Source organism: Myodes glareolus, chromosome 14, assembly GCF_982192425.1.
Source record: "Myodes glareolus chromosome 14, mMyoGla1.1, whole genome shotgun sequence".
Lineage (NCBI taxonomy): Eukaryota > Metazoa > Chordata > Mammalia > Rodentia > Cricetidae > Myodes > Myodes glareolus.
Window position 1 is genome coordinate 17,517,481 of NC_142039.1, and position 24,055 is coordinate 17,541,535.

General features: G+C 47.6%; 1 protein-coding gene across 3 annotated transcripts in view; it reads right to left on the bottom strand.

Annotated features, from left to right (window-relative positions):
- Camk1d (calcium/calmodulin dependent protein kinase ID) overlaps positions 1-23,504 on the bottom strand; it is a 407,618-nt gene extending 384,114 nt beyond the window's left edge. For 2 of the 3 annotated variants that reach the window (XM_087896387.1, XM_087896388.1), the window contains exon 1: positions 23,121-23,504. In XM_087896387.1, the coding sequence (XP_087752513.1) occupies positions 23,121-23,212 (92 nt within the window). In that variant the 5' untranslated portion in view covers positions 23,213-23,504. The remainder of the gene's footprint in view (positions 1-23,120) is intronic. The other variant, XM_087896386.1, reaches the window with a different exon arrangement.
- Between the last annotated feature and the right edge of the window lie 551 nt (positions 23,505-24,055).

The window sequence follows — 24,055 nt, forward strand, 5'->3', positions numbered from 1 at the left end:
AGACCCAGATATTCACTCTGTAATTACAGTCCAGCCACCTCCTGCAAGTCCCCAGTGCTGGGTTTCTCTGAGCTGAGAACTCGTTAACAGACAACATAAATTAAGCCAGTATAAAATGTCTACTTTGTGCAAAGACAGATGCACGCACACACACACACACACACACACACACACACACAGGGCTGTCACGTGTCAGCCACCAGAGACCACTAATCAACAACTGAAAATTGCCAAGCAGTAATAAAAAAAAAATCAACCCCATGATAATTGGGCAGATAAAGGGCTCCTCCTGGGCTTGGTCTCCAGGAAGAAAAGCAGCCCTCTGGAACACAAAGCCAGGAACAATGACAACACAATCATTAAGCACATCAAACAATGCCCACGCCATGTCACGCTGCTGACAGAAAGGGTTGGCATGGGTGGCTCACTAGAGCTGGAGCAGGAGTCACGCTAAGTGCTCCATGTTCGTTTGCTTATCTCATTCTCTCAACAGCTTGAGACAGTCACTATGCTCTGCCTCTGACAAATGCAGCAGGAGATGGGAAAGAAGAAGGATAGAAGCCATTCCACCCCGACATAGGAGCCCCACTCTGGGTTTTTGTCGGCTAACGTTTAGCATCTTGGGAGGTGGCTCAGTCAGTAGAGGGCTTGTTGTACCCGAGTTCAACCACCAGCATGCGCGTAAAAAGTGCAGTATGGTGATAAATTTTGTAACCTAGCGCTGGGGTGGGGGAGAAACACAGAACCCTGAAACTAGCTGGCCAGCCAGCCAAGCCTAAAAACAAAGCAGATGCCCCTGAGGAACAGCCCCTGAGGGTGACCTCTGGTCTACAAATTCTCATACATGCACAGGCACAGGCCCATGTGCAGGCACACACACTTGCATGAACAGATAGACACCGTGCACATATACCAAAGAAGATTAATGTCTGCAACCCCACTGAAATTGTGGATAGTCCCCTGGACACTCAGAACTCGATCTGTCACCCACTCGTGTGGCCCTACTGAAGGTCTCTAGCCCTCTGTTCTATCAAGGCGACCAAGGAACAAGATGTTTGCAAGGCCCTCTCCAGATTCAGCATCCTCAAGTTTAGAAATTCCAAAATGCTCTTACATCTTCTCAAAGTGAAGCAGGGCCCATAGGAGGCACCTCCTCTGCTCAGCCTGCTTGCCAGAGGGACATCATACATTACGGGTTCTTCACTGTTTTTTCCAACTTCCAGTATATTTGTTTAAAAAAAAAAAAAAGTACCCAAGATATCCCTTTGAGGGATTCCCATTCTCAAACCAATTGCCCTGCTGTGACCACACTAGGAAGGGGGCCACTTAATTCCTGCCTTTCTAAGGTGCAGGCCTATTGTCAGAGCTCAGTGTGTGCACAAATGACCTCCTTTTGCTATCATTGTCAAGGCACAGCCCAGTCCTTTTCGCTCCCACCTCCGTTTTTATTTCCAAGTCTACAAGTCTAGAGGGGAAAGGAAGGCTTTCAACTAAATCTAAACGGAAGAGGTTTATGAAATGTGGCTACAGGGAAGCACTTCTGTTTTCATCGGAACCTCAAACTATTCACGTCAACCCCAAAGAGCTGGAGAAGTGACCAGCTGGCTAATTTTATCAGTACCAAGCACCTGAGCCTTAAATTAGTTTGGATACGTTCGTAAGCATGGACTGACGGGGCAGCGTCTGCCCCCCTCTCCCCAGAATGTCGCTCTGTTTTATAAGGATGACAATCACACGAAAAGCAGAAGTGACGTGATGTCATCAGCTTCATAAAAGGACTTTCTGTGGCCTCCTTTCTGTTGTCAAACTAAATAATTGTTCTATTAAAAAAAAAAGCTGGGTGTGGCAAGTTCCTTGACGCACTAAAAACCTCCACTCTGCCATTTAAAATCATCGGTCCCCTTCATTGGAAGCTGGACTAGGACTGCACTCATTGCGTGGTTGGATTCAGACCTGAGCAAACAAGAGAGCCCTGTCAGAATGCTCACCAAATGCCAAATGCGGGGGGGGGGGGTGCGTGCAAGTGTGTAAATGTACATATAAACATGATCTTGTAGGAAAGTGTACATGTGTATGCAGATGTGCACACATATGTCAGCTCATGTGTACAGAAGCTAGAGGCCAGTCTCTCTAGTGTCATTCCTCAGAAGCCATCCCTGTTATTCTTCTGAGACAGAGTTTCTCATGGGTTTTGTTTGCTTTTTAAATGTGAGCTCAGGAGCTTGAGCTCAAGTCCCCAGGCTTGCAGAGCAAGCCCTTGATTGAACAAACCAAGTCCCCCGTTTTCCGACGCCTCATTACTAGGTCCCCATCACACCTTCACTGAAAACTGCCTCAGTCAAATGCTGATGTATCTACAATTTATACCCCTATCCCCAGACTCTCCACAATGAGGCCTTGTACTTTATTGTTTGGGGAGCACAATGCAAACCACAAATGGGGGAGGGACTCATAGTCAAGATTATACTAAGAATTTGAAGTTGGAAGGGCTGGAGAGATGGCGTGTTTGGTAAAGCATCTGCCATATAAGGAAGCATGAGGACATGGGTTCCAGTGCCTAGCGTTCAATAAAAAGTTGGGCACAGTGATTCATGTTTGTAATCCCAGCACTGGGGAGGCAGACAGGGGAGGATCCCTGGGACTCACTGGCCAGGTAGTCTTGTTGATCAGGAAACCCCAAGTTTAGCAAAAGACCTTGTCTTAAAAATTAAGATGACAAGGAAGACATCTTGTGCTGGCCTCTGACCTCTACGTGTATACACACACACACAAGTGTATGCACACACATACACACACACATAGCACACACACACACATAGAGAGAATTTGAAGTCAGAGAGAGTATTTGAGACACTGAATGTAGCACATGCACACGTGGGCCTGTGCACTTGAGTAGGCAGGGCATCTCCGAAACTTGCCCCAGGGGGGTGTATGTCCAAAACCTCACAGGTCACACTGGTCTCCAGAAGACTAAGGCACGGGTATCTGTGAGCTCAGTTGTTCCTATTGGAAGCTTGCTCAGGATGAACTGTAGGCAAAAATGGGAATCAAACCGGAACATTAAACAGTTTGGCTTCTGGTCCCTCTGGATGTTAACTCAACATCAGTTACAGTTTTAACCGCTTCTCATTGCTAAGAAGTTCCTGTGACAACAGGAAAAGGTCACCTTCCACACGAATCATTAGAGAAACAGATTTCAAAACATATCCTAAACAGAAACCGTGAGCAACTGCCTATCAAGCTGGGAGCTCTTTCTTAGCAGAGTGAATGTTCCACATTTTTAATTTTCCTATTGCTTTTCTCCTGGTGCTTTCCAATTATTGAGAATATAAAAAACTGCTTGAGGTACATAATATATGATGAGTCATTTATACACAGTAATAATGATTCTTCAAAGTTAAGGAGCCCTGAGAAAAAGTCACCGAGTTTAATAACATTTTGAGTAACACTTATAATGCATTGTGATATAACAAGGAAAAAAACTGCTTTAGAAAAAAATTTCAAAATGGAACAAGATAAAATACCTTATGTGAGGGAAATGTGCTTGGCATCAAAACATATCTGTCCCGGCCTCCTAAATATTTGCTTATGTCCATAAACTAGTATCCTTCCCTCAGGCTGAGCAAAGAAGCACTCTTTGCAATGAATGCTGGCTAATGCGCAGATTCATGCTGGGCAAAGTGTTGAGAACACGTGACTGGAGAGTCCTTAGCCTTGGTCTGGATGCCCATATCACCCTCTTCAAGGTTCAGTGAGCACTGTGGAAAAGCAGGTGGAAAGAATGTACAAGCTAGGCACCGGGGATGGAACCGTAAAACAGAGCCCCAGGCTAGTGATGTGGTCACGGCACTCAGAGCGCTGTGGCTGCTGCAGAAGGCAGACACGGACAGAACCACTAAGTGTTTAATCACAGATGGGGAAGGGGCTCCCGGGGCCCAGACCCACTCAAGGGAGCTCATGACAGTCAGGGGCTGCTGGAGGACAGGAGGTGGTGTAACCACTGGTGATTCACTCATGTTCCAGGGGATGGCTCCACACCGCGCCGGTGTGAGCAACTCTCATTAAGTCCAGTGGGCCACAAAAGGAAAAGATGAAAGTGGAAGGGAGACTTGAAGGGAGGAGGGGTCAGCTGGTCAGGGTGAAAGGACAAGGGGGTAGTGGAACAAGGATAAGCAGAATTAGTGCTAAATACACATAGGAAATTGTCCAAGAATAAAGTTAATTTTTTAAAAATTATCTGTCATAGTCAGTTGAGATAAGTGGCCAGTTTAATAACCAGGTCACGCAAAAGGGACAGGGACTAGCCAGGCGGGGGTGGTGACGCACATCTTCATCCCAGCACTCAGGAGGCAGAGGCAAGAGGATCTCTGAGTTCGAGGCCATTCAGGTCTACAGAGTTCCAGGATATTCAAGACTACACAGTGAAACTCTGTCTCAAACAAGGGGAGGATGAGTGGAGGTGGGGGTGGGGCAGGGACGACACAGCAGCCCTGTACATGTTTAGCCATTTGAGAAAACTCACCGACTTCTTTGCATTTCTGGATATATAACTGAATTTCCTGCCACCCTTCGTTGATGGGCAGCTAAGCTGTGGATGGCACGCATGTGCCTAGCTTCAGCGACCACTACACTTTGCTGGAATCCTGGAGTTGGGTTTTTAATTAGAGTTTTGTTTTTGCTGCTGCTATTGCCATTGTTTTTAGAGTTCTGTTGCTGCTGCTCCTGCTGTTGTTGGTGTGCAAATTAGTTGGAAGTCTCTGCTCTATGAATGTGTTACAAATAACTTCCTTTGCCTGGAAGTTAACTCCGTCAGTACAGTGCTTGCCTTATATGCAAGGAAGCCTGACTTCAATTCCCTGAACTCACACAAAGCTGCCAGCCCCGGAGGTGTACGCTGCTGGGTAGATGGCAGTAGCCAGCCTGCTAGATGAGTTCCAACCCAACGAACTCAAATTACAAAATACAGAACACTTTGAGAACCTTGTCTAAAATATGATGGTGTACAACAACAAGGCACAGCAGGTAAGGCTATTCTGCAGCTTCCATAGTCATGCATATACACACACTTCCTGCACACACACACACACACACACACACACACACACGGGGTGGGGAGGGAGACTGGCTTCATTTTGCCAGGATCGTATCAAAATAGCAAAACAATAAGAAAATGTATTCTTGACCCATAAAATGGCATTAAGCCTACTTCTTTCCTCAACACGGGGTTTTTGACAAGTACACACCAGGTCTGTTTCCAGACCCAGCACACTCCACTGCAGATGGAGATGAACACGTCTTCCAGGGCTCCAGGGCAAGCCCAGGTGAAGGGCAATGTTCTGACCATGCAACAGCAACAGAACCAAAGAATCTACCCAGAACCCCTGGAAGGTTCCCCCCACCCACTGAAACAAACCAGTAGAGAAGTCTACAGACCACATCCTGGAGGAGATGCACAGCCCCCATCTCATTTTGCTGGGAGGTGAACACAGCCTTCTAGAAATTTCTTTAGACAGATGTAAGTTCAAATCTTTCCTGGGGACAAAGCCATCACATGACTTGAGACCAGTCAGTTCCCCTCATCTGTCAATTGGGATTTAATACGCAGGGTGGTATACTCAGTAAATGACCTTTCATGCAGCCGAGTGTCCAGGGAAGCAGTGGCCAGACGGTTAAGCCTCGTTTCTCTTATCATACCATCCTCACACCTCTCCACTACTCCAGCCTTGTACCTCTTCAGAACACCTAGCACCACAGAAAATAGACATTGGCTAAAGGGAACTATGGGGCTTCTTTTTACTCAGAAAGCTTGGCCAATCTACTGAGGACAAGGACTTTTACCTCAGAGTCAATGAATCTGGGACATTGAGACAAAGAGCCTGTCAAATTTTGAGAGATAAAAAGTCAGGAGGCACTAATTATAAATGCCTAGAAGTCTTTGTTTCCACGGACATCACGTTTTCTGAAGAAAAATAATGCAAACCAAAGCAGCATCTTCTGGCTTTCGATAGATTGGCGTGCAAAAAGGAACAAAATACAATCATGAAATTGTTAAAGGGCTCAGTTTCCGTGGGAAAAGAAAGAAGGAGAGAGAGAGAGAGAAGGAAAGAAAGATGAAAAAGCCAGGGTTGTGAAGATAGTTCAGTCATCAAAGCATTTGCCACACAAGGATGAGGACCAGGTTTGATTCCCAGAACTCAGATATAAAAGATGGGTGTGGTGCACACACTTGTACTCCTTGCACAGGAGAGGCAGGCACAGCGGGATTCTGAGTTCACTGGGCAACCAGCCTAGCCTCATCTCAGACCCCGGGGAACAGTGAGAGGCACTGTCTCAACAAACAGGGTTGACAGTTCCTGAAGAGCCACAGCTAAGGTTGACCTTTGGCCTCCATATCACACATAAACAGACACATATGCACATCTGCACATACACCTGCACATATATGTGCCAAAAAAGACAAGATCAGATACACACTGTTTCTGGGGATCATCCCAAGACAGCAAGAAGCCACACTGGAAAGAATGAGAGAATGCTAAGCAGAAAAAGCAACAGAAAAATCAATGGGAAACTTACAGACACAACCAACCGTGGTTACCCAAATAATAGAAGGATGGAACCATTCATAATCATTCATATTTTCTTTCCACACTATAGAACTAAGCTGTTGCAAAGTCCTAATATACATCCTAAAGTTATTTCTCCTACAGTTCATCTTCTTCCATGTTCAGTTGAAGGGCCTGAAAACAGACTAGCGAGGAAGTGCAGTGAAGCCCATGGACTAAAAATTCATGCTGGCTAATCTGAATGACGAGTAACCCACACATGGAAAGGAGCGATGGTTTAAAGAAGAAATCTGGAGGGAGAAAATATGGACGAGCGTTCTCAAGGGTTTTCAGTAACACAAACATTCAGGAAAGCAGACTCCCTCGGTGACCACAGAGGCACTTGCACTGCTTAGGACTTTTTTTAAAGGTAACCCAAACTCTGCATTACTCAGTGTGCTAGGCATTCAGGGAAAATACAGAGGTTGAGTGTAAGAACATGTCTCTGAGTGCCAAGGGCTTTGGGTGGCATCAGAAGATAACTGCGCAAAAGAACAAAACCACGGCTGGGGACATGGAGCTCATGTCAGAGCAGCTGGAAGGTATACACAAGGCCCTGGGTTCCATTACAGCGAGGGAGGGAGGGAGGGAGGAAGGGAGGGAGGGAGGGAGGGAGGGAGGGAGGGAGGGAGGGAGGGAGGGAGGGAGGGAGGGAAAGAAAAAGTAGGAAAGGAAAAAATGTCAGATTTGCTGAGCTGGGGAGATAGCTCAGTTGATAATGATTGCCTTGCAGGCAAGAGGGTCTGAGTTCAATCCCCAAAAAAACACATGGAAAAGAAAGAAAGAAAAGAAAAGCTGGGCATGGTGGTACACATTGTAACCTCACTACTGGGGAGACAGAGACAGGAGCATTCCTGAGACTTACTGGCTAGCCAAGTCTAGTCTATCTGGCCACCTCTAGGCCAATAAGAGACCCTGCCTCAAAACAAGCAAACAACAAAAATAATTACCTAGGTGGACAGTTTCTAAGGAACAACAACAGAATTGATCTTTGGTCTCTACAAAGATCACACACAACACATATGAACAAACACATACATGACAACTGATCTTGGCCAGGATGAGTTAAAATTGAACGGACATAGGTGGTATAGATCAGAGGATGTTCTATGTAGCCACAGAACTCAAGGGAAGGGACCAGAGAATCATTGTGGCCTTTCTTTCACCTAAACTATCTGAGCAACCAAGGGCAATCATAAGACTGATGATCTCAATGGGGACTCAACATATTATTCATGTGACTTCTTCATAGGCCAATATGATGACAGAGTATAGTCATCACAGGCCAAAGAGATAACATGCAAGATTCTCCCAGCATTGCTCATCCAAGGGGTATTCAAAACTGACAAGGGAATGAGCGATTGCATGCTTCCATCATGACTACCCAGCTTTCTCTTTGTCATAATACACATGGCCCTCGTCCCTTTATTCCAGTCCGGCCCCTTACGCTATCTCAGTATCTCTTTCTCAGTCTTTCTCTCAGCTCATTCCAACAAAACAAACTCTTTTACGAAGATCTCTAAAAGGCTACTGTGATGATTAATGTTGATTGTCAACTCAATAGGATGGAGAGTCAACTAGCAACAACCTCTAGGCATGCCTGCGAGAGATTGTTTTCAGACTGGGCTAAGTGAGCTGGGAAGACACACCCCTACTGTTTGTGGCACCACTCCATAGCCTGGAGACTTGGACTGCAAGAAAAGGAAAACAAGAGCTGGGCACGAGCCAGCACTCCTCTCCCCCCTCCCCCAGCACTCCTCTTCCCCGTCCCCCACCTCTGCCTCCTGACCGCTGACCACCTTATGTATCTACCGCCATGGCTTCCCCATCATGATAGACTATAAGCTAAAACAACCCTTCCTCCACTAAGTTGCTTCTGTAGGGTATTTTATGGCAATAACAAAAAAAAATAACCAATAGATCTTTAATGCTTACATTCTTAGTCTTAAAAATATGGTGCACCTCCCAGGAATGAATTTCTACCAGTATTTCTGAGGGTACCGGAAGTCTCTCCACTGAAAGCAATCCCACGATGAAGTCTGACATCCACCTGCTTAAAACCTGCCATGCCCTTCATTTTGCACCCATAATATGGAGCATGCCTACAGCCTTCAAAAACTGTTAATGATAAGAGCCTCACCAGAAACTGGAAAGATAAACCGCTATCTTCAGCTGGACATGGTGGTACATGCCTCTAAACCCAGTTTTTGTGAGATAGAGGAGGATCGAGAATTCAAGGTCACCTTGAGTCACAAATTGAATATAAGGTTACCCTGAGCTACAAGAGACAAAAAAAAAAAAGGCAGAGGAGTAGAGGGCAGCAAAACGGCTCAGAGGGTAAAGGTGCCCACTGCCAAGCCTAGGATGAGTTGGATCCCTGCGACCCACAGCATGGAAGGAAGGAAGCAGTTCCTGAAAGTTATCCTCTGACCTCCACACAGTGACATCTATGTGCCCCCCTGTAGAAGGAGCGGCAGGCTGCGTTCCTGCCGCCCAGATCCCAGCTAGCTTACACCCGAAATAATTACACGGAAACTGTATTCATTTAAACACTGCCTGGCCCATTATCTGTAGCCTCTTATTGGCTAACTCTCACATATTGATCTAACCCATTTCTAATAATCTGTGTAGTACCCCCACTCACAAATAAATGTAATAAAAATTTTAAGACAAAAAAATGTAAAAATTAACGTAAAAAGCAATTTGGTTGCTCTAAGTCAGTCAAGGCCTCGTAACTCTAAGTGGCACCGCTGTACTGGAATGCCATTGACGGAACCAAAGGCAATGCTGCTGTTCTTCCACTCGCCGCTCATTTCCCCAACAAGCCTTCAAGCTTTACTATGCACGCTGGTATTCTGTCTGAGCTAGGTTCTATCCTTAGGTGAGACCTGCTCCCTGAGGGCACGGGGACATGTTTACCCACCTCAGCACAGGAGTAGAGGGACCTGATACACCCTGCCCACGGCTCTGACTGCCTCACTGGCTTGGGGACACACGGCCTGGGCTCCACAGTGCAGCACAGTGGGAGGAAGCCGGGCTGAGGGAGCTAAAGTTACTGCATTTACTGCGTTTCTCAGCAGCCCATCAAGTCCTCAGAACAATTCACACCTGCAAACTGAATCACAAGGCCACAAGCGTGGGAAAACAATGACCAAGGAAGGCAAGAAGTCCACAAAGCAGCTTGTCTTCTAGGAACTGTGACTGCACTAGAGCTGGGGCCGGTGCTTCCCAGCATTCACAGTCTACACCCGGGTGACATAGCAGGAAAAATCTCAGCCCAAAAGCCAGTGGCCTGGATATTGTCAGGCTTCAACCTGAGACTTTGGACCAAGTCACTTAATCTCGAAGCTCCTGGTTTCATGGCCTGCTGGGTCACCTGCTCTCCGTGTGATTAGACAGTCACCATCATCTAATTGCAAGATGGGATTCTGAAAATCTTCTCAAGGGAATGTATCAGTCACCTTCTGTCACTGTACCGCACACCAGAGACCGAGAGAAGGGGTCTCCTTGGGCTCACAGTGTGGGCAGTGCTGGGTTGATAGCATCATTGCTTTTGGACCTGATCTAAAACAGCACATCATAGGGCAGACGAGGGTGGGGATGTGGGGGAGCAGATGCTCACCTGGTGACCAGGACTCAAGAGAGAAAGAGATATAGAACCTGGAGTCCATCATCCACTCCCAAAAACCTCATGGGGGCCCAGTTCTTGGAAGTTCCAGCACCTTCCAACAGGATCCAGATAGAAACAAGTCTTTAACACATGCTTAGTAGGCATCTAAAATCCAAAATATAGAGATTGGGGATATAGTGCCTGTCTAGCATGCACGAGACCTTGGCTTCAATCTTCAGTGCCACATAAATCAATTGTGGTCCATGCCTGTGATCCCAGCACTTAGAAGGCAGACACAGGAAGATCAGAAGTTGAGAATTAGCTGTGACTATATAGCAAATATGAGAGTACCCTGAGCTACATGAAACCCTATCTCAGAGGGGGATAAATGTAGCTAAGGAATTTGCTTAAAGGTATGAGGTATGTGCACTTTGTCAGGAGAGAGGGCTGTGTGCGAAGAGGTATCTATTTTGTGTCACCTGTCATGAAGCGCCTGAGAAACCACATTCCTACATCTTGCCTTATCAGGGACAGTCAGCCACACTTGGCTATGACTATTGTTTATCTCTATTTTCTCAGGTGTATTATTAGCTCTCCACAAGCCAGTTAAGCGGGATCTCATCTTGGCACCAGGTTCCATCACACTGCTGTGTCTGGGGACATGTTTAGAAGTGATGATGAGGGCGGAAGAGGTGACCATGACAGTAAGTCAAGGAATGCTATCATCACAACCACCAAGCTAGCACCAGGCACTGATACCCTTCACACAGCCAGTCATCCGTGGCATCCAACCCAGACTGCCACTTCCGCATCCAGGGCCAATACCAAGCCTGTGCATAGTGGCCCAACCACCCCTGCTGGTAGAATAACAAAGTAGCCATAATATCACCAATCAGTAAATAGTTACTGCCCTAGGACAACCGAGAAGCTACCTTCATTCACTTCGGGGGCATCCATCCCCTGGAGGAACTGAGTGCCCACGGTTCATCCAACCATGAGGTCACTTCTTTATACCTGCTGTGTAGGTGTGTCCCCAGAACGCACACGCAGAAACTGCACAAAGCCATCCACTAACAGCATTTGGAGGTGGGGCCTGTGGGAAGTCATCAGGATTGAGTAAGATCGTGGGAGTGGGTCGTTCATAATTTCAGCAGTGGCTTTCTAAAGCAAACAACCCCTCTGTACATAGGATGACCTGCACTACTTGTTGGCTTTCTGGAAGGTCTCCTGCCTGCAAATAAAACCCACCAGATGCCAAGTAAATACATGAGCCATGCATGTTCTTGGAGTTCCAGAATTTTGAGCCAAATAAACTCCTTTTCTTCATAAACTACCTAGCCTATAGTTTCCTGTTACAGCTACAGAAAATGGACCAAAGACTACCCTTCCATGTTTCTCAAATTCTCTCACTAGATAATTGGTTTTTATAAATTCTTTTTAAAGGTTTCTCTCAATGTGTCAATCACTTAAAAGCTGAGACTGGAAGCAATAATTAATAATAATAATAATAATAACCACCTAGGTAGGGCCAGATGGTATATACTAAGAAACCAGATTCTTAGTATATCTGCCCTCAGAATCTGGGGGCAGATTCAAGGTCACTATATGACCAATTTCCATGGAAGACCTGCCCAAAATCTGATAACTACCTTTCCAAAGGTAGGCATATTGATAACATACCTGGGAAAGGCTCATTCACAACCTATAATCTTTATAGTAACGCCTTCTGGGTGACACAGGCCTCCCTGTATGCTCTGCCTCATACCTGGCTTAGCTCATCAGAGACTTATAAAACAATTCACGTGTATCAAGGTAATCAAGCCACACGGGGTGAGATCAAGATTCTAGTGCCTGACTAACAGAGCTAGACAGTAAGGTCCATTCTTGTCTTCCACGACCCGCTGGTATTTGTCTAAGGAGAACTCTGCTCAGGAGTTTTGCAGTAGGGTTATCAAGCCATGAGTAGCATGGAAGAGGCCCAGCTGGGAGTGTCTCGGCAAGGGCTAACATCAGCGATCCCTCCCTACCAGCAGCTTCCCACACACTATGCTGTCCCACCATAAGTATTCAGCAAAGGGTACTGACTTGGTCCCCTTCTTCATAGTCAACACCGCCTCTGTGTTACCAGCACCGGCAAGGAGCTTTGCTAGCATCATGGGATAGGGAGGAAAACTCAGAATCAGGAGCCAGAAGTCTCATCTCCACTCAATAGCATTCTAACTTGAGTCATTTAACCCCTCTGACCTTCGGTTTTCTTATCTCTAAAAACTATAGTTCATTGACTATGAAGTTATTTAAAGACTTAGAAGGAATTGGGGCTGTAAAAACTACTTTGCACACTGTGAAACGGCAGTACCTGGAAACAGAATCGCGGGGTGTGGGGAGATGGCTCAGCAAATGAGAATGCTTACTCTGCAAAAATGAGGACCTGAGTTTGAATCCCCAGCATTCACATGAAAAGCCAGCCTTGACTTGGCATGCTTATAACCTCAGCACTTGGGGACAGAGAACGGCAGATCCAGAGAGCTCACGGGCTAGCCAGACTAGTCAAAAACAACAGTGAATTTCCTGTTCAGTAAGAAATCCTGTCTCGCAGCAATAAAACAGAGTGACAGGAAGACACCCAACATTCCACTGCAGCCTCTTTGGGCACATGTATGAGTGAGTATGTGTGCACATGTGTGTGTTCCATCCATGCAACACACACTAAAAAAAATAGTTTAATTAAAATTAAGTATAGTGCTTATCTAGTATCTCTCATGAGACCCTATGTTCAATCCCCAGCACTGGAAAAAAAAAAACTAACTAAAATGAAGCATGGAACCTAGGCACGGTGGTTCACACCTGTAATACTAGCACTTGAGAGATGAAAGAAAGGGAACCCAGAGTTCAAGGTTATTCTTGGCCAACCTCCCCTCTGAAGTGTGTATGTGACTGTGTGTGTGTGTGTGAGTGTGTGTGTGAGTGTGTGTGTCTGTGCCTGTGTGGGTGTGATGCATGGACCTATCATATGATCAGCACTGGCAGCTCTGTCTATGTGCCCAAAAGAATTGAAAACACAATCTTGAAGAGAGATTTGCATATCCAGGTTGACAGAAGCATTATTCACAGTTGCCAAGAAGCAGAAACAGTACAGATCTCATGATGAAGGAAAAAGCAAAAAATGCCGTATACTCATACAGTGAAATAAGAACACTTTACAAGTTTGAGAATCGCAGTGCCTGTGACACCACAGGCAAACTTGAAGACATTCTAGATAAAATGGGCTTAAACAAACACAAGGTCATGAGACCACTTAAATAACGCATTTTAAAGAAGTAAAAACCAGAGAGACAGAAAGTGGAATGATGATTGGCAGGGGCCTGGGGAAGAGGAAGAGGAAGGCATTGGTTAATGAGCACAGAGTTTCAGTTTGGGAGGTGTAAGAACTTGTAGAGATGGATGGCGGTGGTGGTTGCCCAACGCGAGCCCAACGTGAATGTTCTAAATGTGGGCTATACAGTTAGAAATGGCTGCAACGGTTTAGTTCAAAGTTACACGTGTAACCACAAAGGCTGAGACAAAAAGATCAGCAAATAAATGTGAGGTCTTGTTATTACGTCCTAGCTGTACAAGGGGCCAAAAGGGCCACATAAAGCCAGAGCTTTAAAGCCAAAGCCCTAAGTTCCTTGTGTTCATCTCACGGACTCTGGGGCTATCTTAGGTCTGGCAGGACCCGAATTACCACGTAAGCTTTCACTCCCTAGAGGAAATATGCCTCAGAATACAACCGTGAAAGCTTACGGTGAAACAGATTCACAAGCAAGAATCATAGTCCTTGGTGTTTTGTGCCTGTCAATGTGGTCTATACTAAGGGACTCACTAACCAGTAACTTCCTCTCTCGGGGCTGCCCAAACTCTTATTTAATATGATGCTTTCGGGATTCCATCTATAACACTAGATCCAAATCACTGCGAAACTGGTTCCAGCGGTCTGAGGTGTGCTCAACAGGCAGGCGTGTGAACAGCTGAGTCCCCTGCAGGTCATGACACAAGACACCGACCACAAAAAGGGGTGGCAACAACAGGGGCAACACATTGGAGCCTGCGACTTGAGAAATTTGGAACTTTTGGCATCTTTTCCCTCTTCCCGTCTCAAAACCCCAACAAGGACAGTTCATAACAAATTGTTTCCTGTGCTTATGTGGTAAGTGTACCGTGCTACCGCAAAACACACTAAGACAAATGCAGCGTGTAGATATTTTAAACTATACAACGACCTGGAGACTAGCTCAGTGGAAGAACACGTGCCTGTCATGTGCAAGGCCAGAGACTCTGTGCCTGTGTGTGATGTCAGCATTAACTGCCAACTTGACAGGATCTAAAATCAGCTTGCCTCTGGGGACTGTCTTGACTGCACTAATTGGGGTGGGAAGACTTGCCTACTGTGAGCGGCACCATTCCCTGGGCTTCATAAATGGTTGTTCCCTGCTTCCTGCTTGTGGATGTGATTGACCAGCTGCTTCCAGGGTGCTTTTGACTCCCTTGCCATAACTGACTTCACCGTGGAACTGAAGGGTGAAGCGAACCCTTTCTCTGTTGAGCTGCTTTTACCGGGATATTTTTCCACATCAGCAGGAGAAGGAGCTAAGATACTGGGCATGCCTGCACATGAATGTTTGTGTGTGTGCAGGTGCACATGTGTATTGGGTAGATGTGAACATGTATGAGCATGTGTTGAGGCCAAAAGACACCCTCAGGTGTCATTCCTTAAGTGTTACCTACCTTGTTTTTGGGGACAGGGCCTCTCAAAGGCCTGGAAATCATCGAGTAAGCTAGGGTGGCACACCAGAATGCCCCAGAAATGCACCTGTCCCTGCCTCCCCAGTACAGGAATTAAGTACACATGCATTCACACCCAGACACTTTCAGTGGGTTCAGGGGACCAAGCTAAGGTACTCCCAACTGAGCAATCTCCCCAGCCTCCAAAGATCGTAAACTACACAACTTTGTAATGAAATGACATTCTATGTGATTTCAGTCATCAAATTAAAATACTATTCTCAGAGTTGGGGGTACAGCTCAGTGGTAAAGGAGTTGACAAACATGCACAAGACCTTGGGTTCCATTCACAGCATTGCAAAAATTTAAAAAAAAAGAGTGTTCATGTCAGTGTGACATGCACATATATGTTACTTGCAGTAAGAAACAAGGCGGAAGCCAACAACTGCTCTAAAGGAACAGCATGCTGATGCTGGAGAAGAACCACGGCAACACAACGACAGGTGGCCATCTTTGAGAAGAAGCCTCTACCACCAGCTGATGTAGACTGGGTTTTCAAACTCAGCCCAGGAAACAGGAAGAGAGGCAGAGAGGCAAATCTGGTGAGCCAGCCAGAGGAAAGGATGTAGCAAACTAGGTCACTCCAGTTCATGAGCTGGCCTGGAGAATGCTTTCAGGCTGAGTCTTTTGGTTAATGCAAGCACTATCATCTGGTTTAATCACCTCCTGCTGGCAACAACTGTGAATGGCCCAGTGCAGGCTCTAAATCTGTGCAAGCAGCATCTGCGGAGCAGGGACTAATGAGACAGCTAGCATTTACGTACGGTACCTGAACTCACGATCTGTCCTTGGTGGGTCCCATGTGCTCGGCATTTCCTCTCCATGGCTACCTTCACGTTAGGTCCTCTTAGTACCTGGTTTTATAGAGGAAGCCATCGGGCTCAGAAGACCAAAAACCACAGGGCTAGGAAGCAGTGGAGCCTGCCAAAACCTGGCACTCCCTCCCAGGTAACCTCTAAACCAGGTTCACAGCTGCTCAATGTTCCTTGAAGAACAATGGGTGTTCTGGCCCAGCTGAACGAGAGCTTGTCTGCGGTTGCTTAAATTAACTTTCTGAAAGGTTAAATACACATTCTACATCCTACATATCTACAACAAGGGCATCCAAAAATTGTTATCCAACAGGCACTAGTGTACTCTTCTCCGCTGGTCCTAGCCTGGGTGGACCTTAGGGAGCCAGCCCAGCTGTTGGAAGCAGTACCAGTCTAGATGCCATTGAACCCCTAAACAATCCAGAAGGTGGCAACGTCTATCTCCACCTTGACCCACAGAGCTGCCAACAGCTGTGCTGATGTGAACTCTTTATTCCATTTTTATTGCCTCTCCTACCCAGGCTCAGCAAATAAACTAAACGCTAGTCCCCAGGATTCCGTGTCAACCAAGAACAGAATCTGTCAGGCTGAAGAGGTAGCCCAGCTGGTAAAGTGCTAGATCTGAGCTGGGTTCCCAGAACCCACATTAAAATACCAGGTGTGGTAGCATGCACTTGTAATCCCCATGCTGAGGAAGCAGAACTCAGCCAGGTCCCTGGACTCACTGGCCAGCCCAGCCTAGCTTACTAAGTGAGTTCTAACAGTGAGAAGCTCTGTCTCTTAGTCTAGGTGGACAGACACACACATGAGGGGCAGAGGGAAGTGCCTTCATTTATTTCAGTCCCGATGAAACACACAGCCTCGTAGCATCGAACTGATGGCTGAGGTCATGGAATCAGTGTGGCCTGCCACAGAATGAACTTGACCTGCGGCATGCGTTTGGAGGTCATTCTTGGTGTGATTAGAGTTAAACGATGAACTTTGTATACATCGCGTCTACATGGTATAATAAACCTTCTTTTAAAAGTCTAATAGAATCTAATCAAAAGCTGGCCAAGAGAAGTGCTCTGTGGCACCACAAAAAGTCAAAAGGGCATAACCAACATGGACCAAGGGAAAAAAAAAATAAGCTGGCATCTCTCCCAGAGTCCCCGTGTCCTCCAGCTTTATCTACATAAGCACTGGGTTGGCCATATTGAGTCAGAGAAGAAACCCGGCCAGCTATGACACCAGGCTTGTGTTAGTCGCCTATTAGAAATTCCTTCATTAATTAAAGGAATATGAATCCAATGGGCTTTGGGTTCCCTGCTGATCCCTGTGAAATTGTAGATGTAAGAACTCGGGCATGAGGACCAGGAGCCTGACACCCTTGGGCAAGTTGACCAATAGCATGGCAATTCCCTACTGATCTGCCACCTAAGCCTTTGGAGAGGGGAGAGGGAGGAAGGAGGGAGGAGAGAGACTGGAGAGGATTTGAGGGGATTTATCCGGGGAAAGGAAAGATTAGAGGGATTTATGGAGACCCGGCCAAAGGAAACCTCAACAAGTTAACCCCTACCGTCCTCCCCGAGAGTGCACGGGTGTCCATCTGACATCAACCAAGCATAATTACTGTGCACTCAGTCGACAAACTTAAGCCAGAAATTGCGACCTGAGACCCAGCCCTTATTAGTTCTTCTGAGGAAAAGCTCTAGCCCACAATTCCAGGGCCCAGATCCCAGTACACGCATGCGGAAGAGCAGCAGAGTGTGTAACCCATGGCTACTTCCCCATTCTGCAGCACTGTGTCCTCTCGCATAGGGCACAGGAGGAGGTTCCTAGCTGGTCTCCCCGCATTTGCCCTTGAGCCTGGCACTCAGTAAAGCCACGTCTCACCCCTCTACTCAAGGCCCTCCAATCTGGAGCAAAAGCTAAAGTGACTCCAGACCATCCATCACTTCTATAGCCCTCCACTCCCTCTCACTTCCCTTCCAGCCTTAGCTGGACTGGAACCACCACAGCTTAACGTCTCCATCTCTTCTCAATTTGCCTAGAACATAGCAGGTATTCCAGGGATAATCTTAGATGGATAAACTGAATATTTATCATGCCTCCAAACAGGAGAATGGAGAAATCCAAACTAACAGCAAATGCTGCAGCTGGGTTAGCCTCCCAGAGACAGCCAGACCTCACCTCCCTCCTCCTCCTTCTAATCTTTCAAATGCTCTTCACAGAGGCTAAAAATCTGACTGATCTCCGAATCCGCTGCATAACCAGAAGTGCAAAGATGCAAACTACCCCAGGTGGTTTTGCATTCTTTATACACATGGACACCCCTCCCCCACCAAAAGAAAAGGCAAATCTATTTCCCATCTAAGGTTGCAGACAAATCAATCACTTTTGTCCTCAACAGGTGTAATTATTGAGCAATTTCAGCCGTATAAGGGTGAGCCAGGTGGGAAAGACAGTTCCAGCCCCACAGAAATACCCATTTATTCTCCTCCTAAAGCAGCCACCAGCAGGCACGTAGATAATAAAAAAAAAAAGACCCACTTACTTTAGAGTAAGCAGCTGGCCTGGACTGTTTCATCCTCTGCTTGAATGGTCATAAAAATGTCCCTCCATGGGGCTGGGGAGACTTCTTTGTTGGTTACAGCGCTGGCTGTACAGGCAGGAGGACCTGAGTGTGATCCCCAGCATCCATGTATAATGCAGGCCATTGTGGTGCTCATAACCCAGCACTGGGGAAGTAGAGACAAGCAGCTATCTGGGCTCCCTGGCCAGCTAACCTAGTGAATAGGTGAACTCCAGGCCAATGAAAAGACCTGGTCTCAAAAACCAGGGTCCAAAGCTATATCCAACGTCTAGCCTCCACATGCATGCAAACACATGTGCCCACTCATCTGCATGAATACACACACACACACACACACACACACACACACACACACACTACACTGTCCCTCCAAATAGGCGCACCTAGTCGTACAAGGCAAACCCCAAGGAACAACAATTAGAAATGCTTTCTAGACACAAGTGAACCACAAAACATCAAGTTGTCAGGGCATTTGAAAACATCCTTCTCTGAATGGTGGACACCAAGTTTGTTTTTTCAGAAGGTGTTTAAGGATATCTCCATGGCTGGGGAGATAGCTCAGACAATAAAGTGTTTGTTTTGCAAACATGAATCCCTGAGTTCAATCCCCAGAATCCACATTTTTAAAATTTTAAAAATAATAAAAAATAAAATGCTAGGCATGGTAGCATGCACCTGAAAGCCAGCTAGAAAAGCAAAAGCCGGCCACAGGCTGGTTCCTAGGACTTGCTGCCCAACCAACCTAGCCTACTTAGCAAGTCCCAAGCCAGTGGGAGACCCTGTGGGAGACCCTGTCTCAGAAAAAAAAAAAAAAGGTGGTTGTGGCCTGAGGAAAACCAGCCAAGATTGTTCTCTGGCCTACACACCTACATGTGATGGACACGTATTCATGCATCTGCACATAGATACACACACACACACACACACACACACACACTCCTCCAGCAGAGAAGGCTCTAACAGCCTAGCAAATGCGCCAACAGAAATGTTTACCATTCCTAATTTGCTGTTACACAACATTTATTTGCTCTCACTGTGTGCCAAGGATCTGAAAACATGTTGTTGATTAATAAACAGTAATTAAGTCTCCCCACCTCACTCAGAGATACGGTTAGGTTCTGGAACCCCCTTTGCAGGAGACTAACGTGAAGCATAAGGGTTGAATATTTCCTGGGGCCTGACTTGAAGGTGCATTACACAGAGCCACACCAGGCGATTGCCCTCTCCTCTCCCTCAGCCTCCTCTTCAAGCCTCCCAATTCAGTCATCATCATCACTGGGCCTCCTAGTCAGCAAGGTCCCTCTAAGCACACTGACATAACGCCTTGACCCTCTGCTTCTAACATTAGACCTTCTAGACTCTTAGAAGAGACACCAGATTAGGCTGCCAAATACAAGATTACAAAGCCTGGCTACTGAACTCTCCTCGGGGTTTGTTTTGCTTGTTTGTTTGTTTGTTTGTTTACAATGTTTTATTTCAAAAACATTGTGACCAGTCCCTCGCAGGGCTTTCCTGTTTTAGGAGCTTGAAGATGTTTGGTGAAGGCGTAGGGAACAGTGTGACTAGAGCTATGCAGATCTTTGAGTGTCGACTCTAATTATTAAATTATTGTTGTCTACGCCTCTGACTTCTGCTAGACTTTATTATAAACAAGAGAAAAGTTCAGATTTAAAACCCACACCAAAGGGACAGAAAGTAAATCTACGGTAAGACTCAGGTTAAGTTCACTAGACTTGGCCCAGGGTGAGCCATACATCCTCAACTTGAGACAACTTCTAGTAAATTCAGGGAGATGGTACAATGGTATAATCCAAGAACTTAGAAATACTTGCATATTTAGATAGGAGGTTATTCATAATAGTCTCTTATGTGCATCCTTATTAAAATTGGCTTTCCATATACTAACGTCCTTCATAACTATTTGTAGTCCTGGGATGTAACCTGGCCTCACACACGGTAGGTAAACACCCTACCACTCAACTACATTCCCTACTCTCTGGTTAAATTGACATTTTTAGGCTATAAAGTAGCTGAATGGCATTGAGGATCATGGAGAATTGTTCTGGAAATAGAAAGGTGTCTCAGTAAGGAAAGAGCCTGCCACACAGCATTTACATTCCCATCACCCACATAAAAGCTGGCCATGGCCTCCCACAACTGTAATCCCAGTACAGTTGGATCTCTGAAGCTCATTGGCAGCCACTCTAACCAAATGGACAAGCCACAGGTTCAGTGTAAGACCCTGCTTCAAACGGTAAGGCAGAGAGCAACGGAAGGACATCCAATGTTGACCTCACATGCACACACATGCACTTGAACACACATGCACACACATGCACCTCTTCCACCTCGCTCTGAGTATCATCTCCATCACTTAGCCGCTAGCTTGTGAGTTCACAGTGTCTCTCATGCCTCAGTTCCCTCGTCTGAAAACTATGGGTAGCACTAAATAATTACGTCATGAATTTAGTGTGTGAGTTGAAATGGATTAATTCACACAAGAAACTTAGAATAAAAGCCTAGTGCTTAATATACTTTTAAGAATGCCACCATAATTGTCAATACTATCATGTCATTCATTTTTTTAAAAAAAATTTGATCATTGTATTTCTGGTACCATCCTAGGTACCCTGTCAGCATTACACCAGAGAGTTTCTCTGCAAAGAATTATTTTCAAACAGAAGGGACCTTAGGAAAGAGCCAGCTTACTGGGCAGAGCTTAAGTCCACGAAGCTGTTCTGCCTGAGCTCAGGTCACCATGAAGTCAAAACTCTGTCCTTCCCAGAAGTGGAAGCCACTCCGGTGAACCCAAACAGCATGCCACACCATACAATCTGCTCAAAGCCTGCTTCCTCTCAGCAGCCTGCCCACTGCAGAGGTGCAGGCATGGGGCTCCACTGCAGAGGTGCAGGCATGGGGCTCCAGCTTTGCCCGTGAGAACAGTCAGTGAAGGGAGATTGGATCCACCTGCCTGAAGGCTGCAGGAAACCGGCTCCTGTAGGCAGGTAAAAGACATGTAAGGGGATATGCTCACACAGGAGGGTATTCCTCAATCGCCAATCCCCCATCCGCAACCATAGGCCGGGTCCCTGATGGACAAGCAAAAGGTACATTTCTGTTTTCCTGTTAACTTGTGCGTCTCTGAGCCACAGCCTCAAACCTCAATGACAAATTTGAAAAGTTTGGACCAGAAGTGACGTCTTAACTGGAAGAGTTAAGAGGCTAAACCCTCTTTACTGAATGAAAAGCGATGAATGAAAATGAACAGCCCTTCATTCTATCTCCACAAAGACACAAAGAAAGTGCACAGAGATGCCTGTCCTGGTGCAGCATCTCAGCAGCAGCAGCAGCAGCAGCAGCAGCAGCAGCAGCAGCAGCAGCAGCAGCAGCAGGGTGACCCTGTTCTAGGCTAAGCACACTGCACAGGCCAGTCCCAGGCATCTGGGAGCACAGTTGAGAATGTCCCCCTATAACTTCTCTCTGGGGGACCCACTGTATGTGGGGATGGGGGTGGGGGTGAGGTGAAGAGAAATCATTAGCAGTATTTAGCTGTGGAACTCTGGGCTTAGAGCGGATTTGAAAACGAGGTCCTGGAAAAGCAAAGCCAGTGCAGAAATAAGAAGGCTGAAACGACAGAAGGGAAGGGAAGAAAAGCACCCAGTCACACAGATATGCCCGGGAAACACCCACCCCCCTCTTTTTCTTGGTATCATCAACACCTCCTCTAAACCCCAGCAAAACGCTCATTTTGTGCAGCACGTGTGTGACTGTATCTGTACGGATAGATACTGATCAAAAACAGAAACTGATCAAGTTGGGGTGGGGGAGTAACTTGAACTTCACACTCCTCCGTCAGCGTTGAATTCTTCCTTTCACGGTCCTTTTACCTATCCCAGGCGCTTCAAAACAAAACAAAACCAACCCATGCGCAGGAAGGGAACTGCAGCTGTGCCGAGAGGCACATGTTCAGAACACTGATGACACACACTTTTGATTATTTCTGCTTTCTTGAGATGTAACCATCAAGCATGAGACTACGTAAAGCCGCGGAGAGAACCGCCTCTAAAAGACTCACTAACCCTCCTCCTACCCGGACATGCATCCCAGCGCGGCCGCTGACCCTATGTGAAATACTCTGATAAGACTCTGCCCACATGTCACTCTGAATACTGCGAAATTCTTTCCTCCCACCATCCTGAGGCCATCCAAAGTCTAGCCTAAGCCTAGTACGTGCATATGTCAATTCCATAGGATTATATGATGTAAGGGCAGGACCAAAAGCTTCATTTCCTCGTGATCACTTTCGTCCACCCAGTGCGCCCATACATACGGTGAGTAAGCGCACACAGCCAGCGATCAACGAGATTTACCATACTCAGCCCACAGTCACGCGTGGGGAGAAAATCGGTGGAGGGCGGTGGTGGCAAGGGAAATGGAAAGTCGCTTGCCCGCGTGGGCTGTTCTCTGCGCGCCCAGAGCTCCCCTCCCCCGCCCAGAAGAGGTGTCACCCGTGGGCGCAGACCCACGCGGTGGACTCACGGAGGGTCCCCGCAAGAACGGACCATGGAACAATGAGGATACAGCGACCAGTCAATTTCTGCCGCGGCGGTGGTGGTGGCGGCGGCAGCAGCAGCAGCCACCGATGCAAAGCTGCCGCCACCGATGCCACTTCCACCCTCTGGTCCCCAGCACCCACTTACGTTCCGAGGGTCTCCTTGAACTCGAAGATCTTCTTTATGTCTTCCGCTTGCTTTTTCCAGGAGGAGCTGCTCTCGCCGTTCTCCCGGGCCATGGCAGATTAGAGCTTTGGGGCAGCCGGGGTACGCTGGGGAGGGGGCGCCGGGAGCCCCGCGCGGGCGCAGAGGGGATGCCGGGCGCGGGGATGCAGAGCCGGAGGATGCGGAGCGCACGGAGGCTCGGGCTGCCGCAGAGCTTCCTCTTAGGCAGTTTCCTCTTTCGCCTTGGCTGCTGCTGCCGCGGTCCCTCCCTGGCTCTAATTTCTGCTGCTCTTCGGCACAGACTTCCTGCCTCTGCCGCCGCCTGCCAGCCTCACTTTCTGCTACTTTCTTGCCTGGCTCCTGCTCCCTCCCCGCCGCCCGCCCCACTCCCCCAGCCCGCCTCCTCCCGCGGGCTCCCCGCCCTCCCAGTGCACCCGGCAGCCTCCCCCCCCCCCCCACGCCTCCCGCGAGGCGGCCTTCGGGGATGTCCCGCTCCCCTCCGCAGGAGCGCCGTTCCCTGGGCGCCAAGGTGCTGCACTTGACCACGGGGACACGCACGCTCCTGGGCCGTCCGCGCACTTAGAGTCCCCCAGCGAGAACGGGTAGGGGAACCCGGCAGGTGCAAGGCGCTGAAACGCGCGGGGGAGCCCTAGCCTTCGGGGAGCTTTATTATGAAGTCAAGGCTGGGGGCGCCCGGGTTTTCCCTTTTCAGGCAGGAGGGGGCGCCTCCGCGTGGCGCTCGGAAGCTCCCGGCTAGGTGGGGATGCGTGGTTTACAGATTCGGGGCGCCCAGGGCGGGGCGCTTTCGCACGCCCAGGAGCTGGTGGCCCCAGCCGGCTGTGCAGGAGGGCGGGTGGGGGCTGGTTGTCAAGGCAATGGGCGGCGGCGTGGATGGAGCCAGCCGTGGGCGGGCGTTG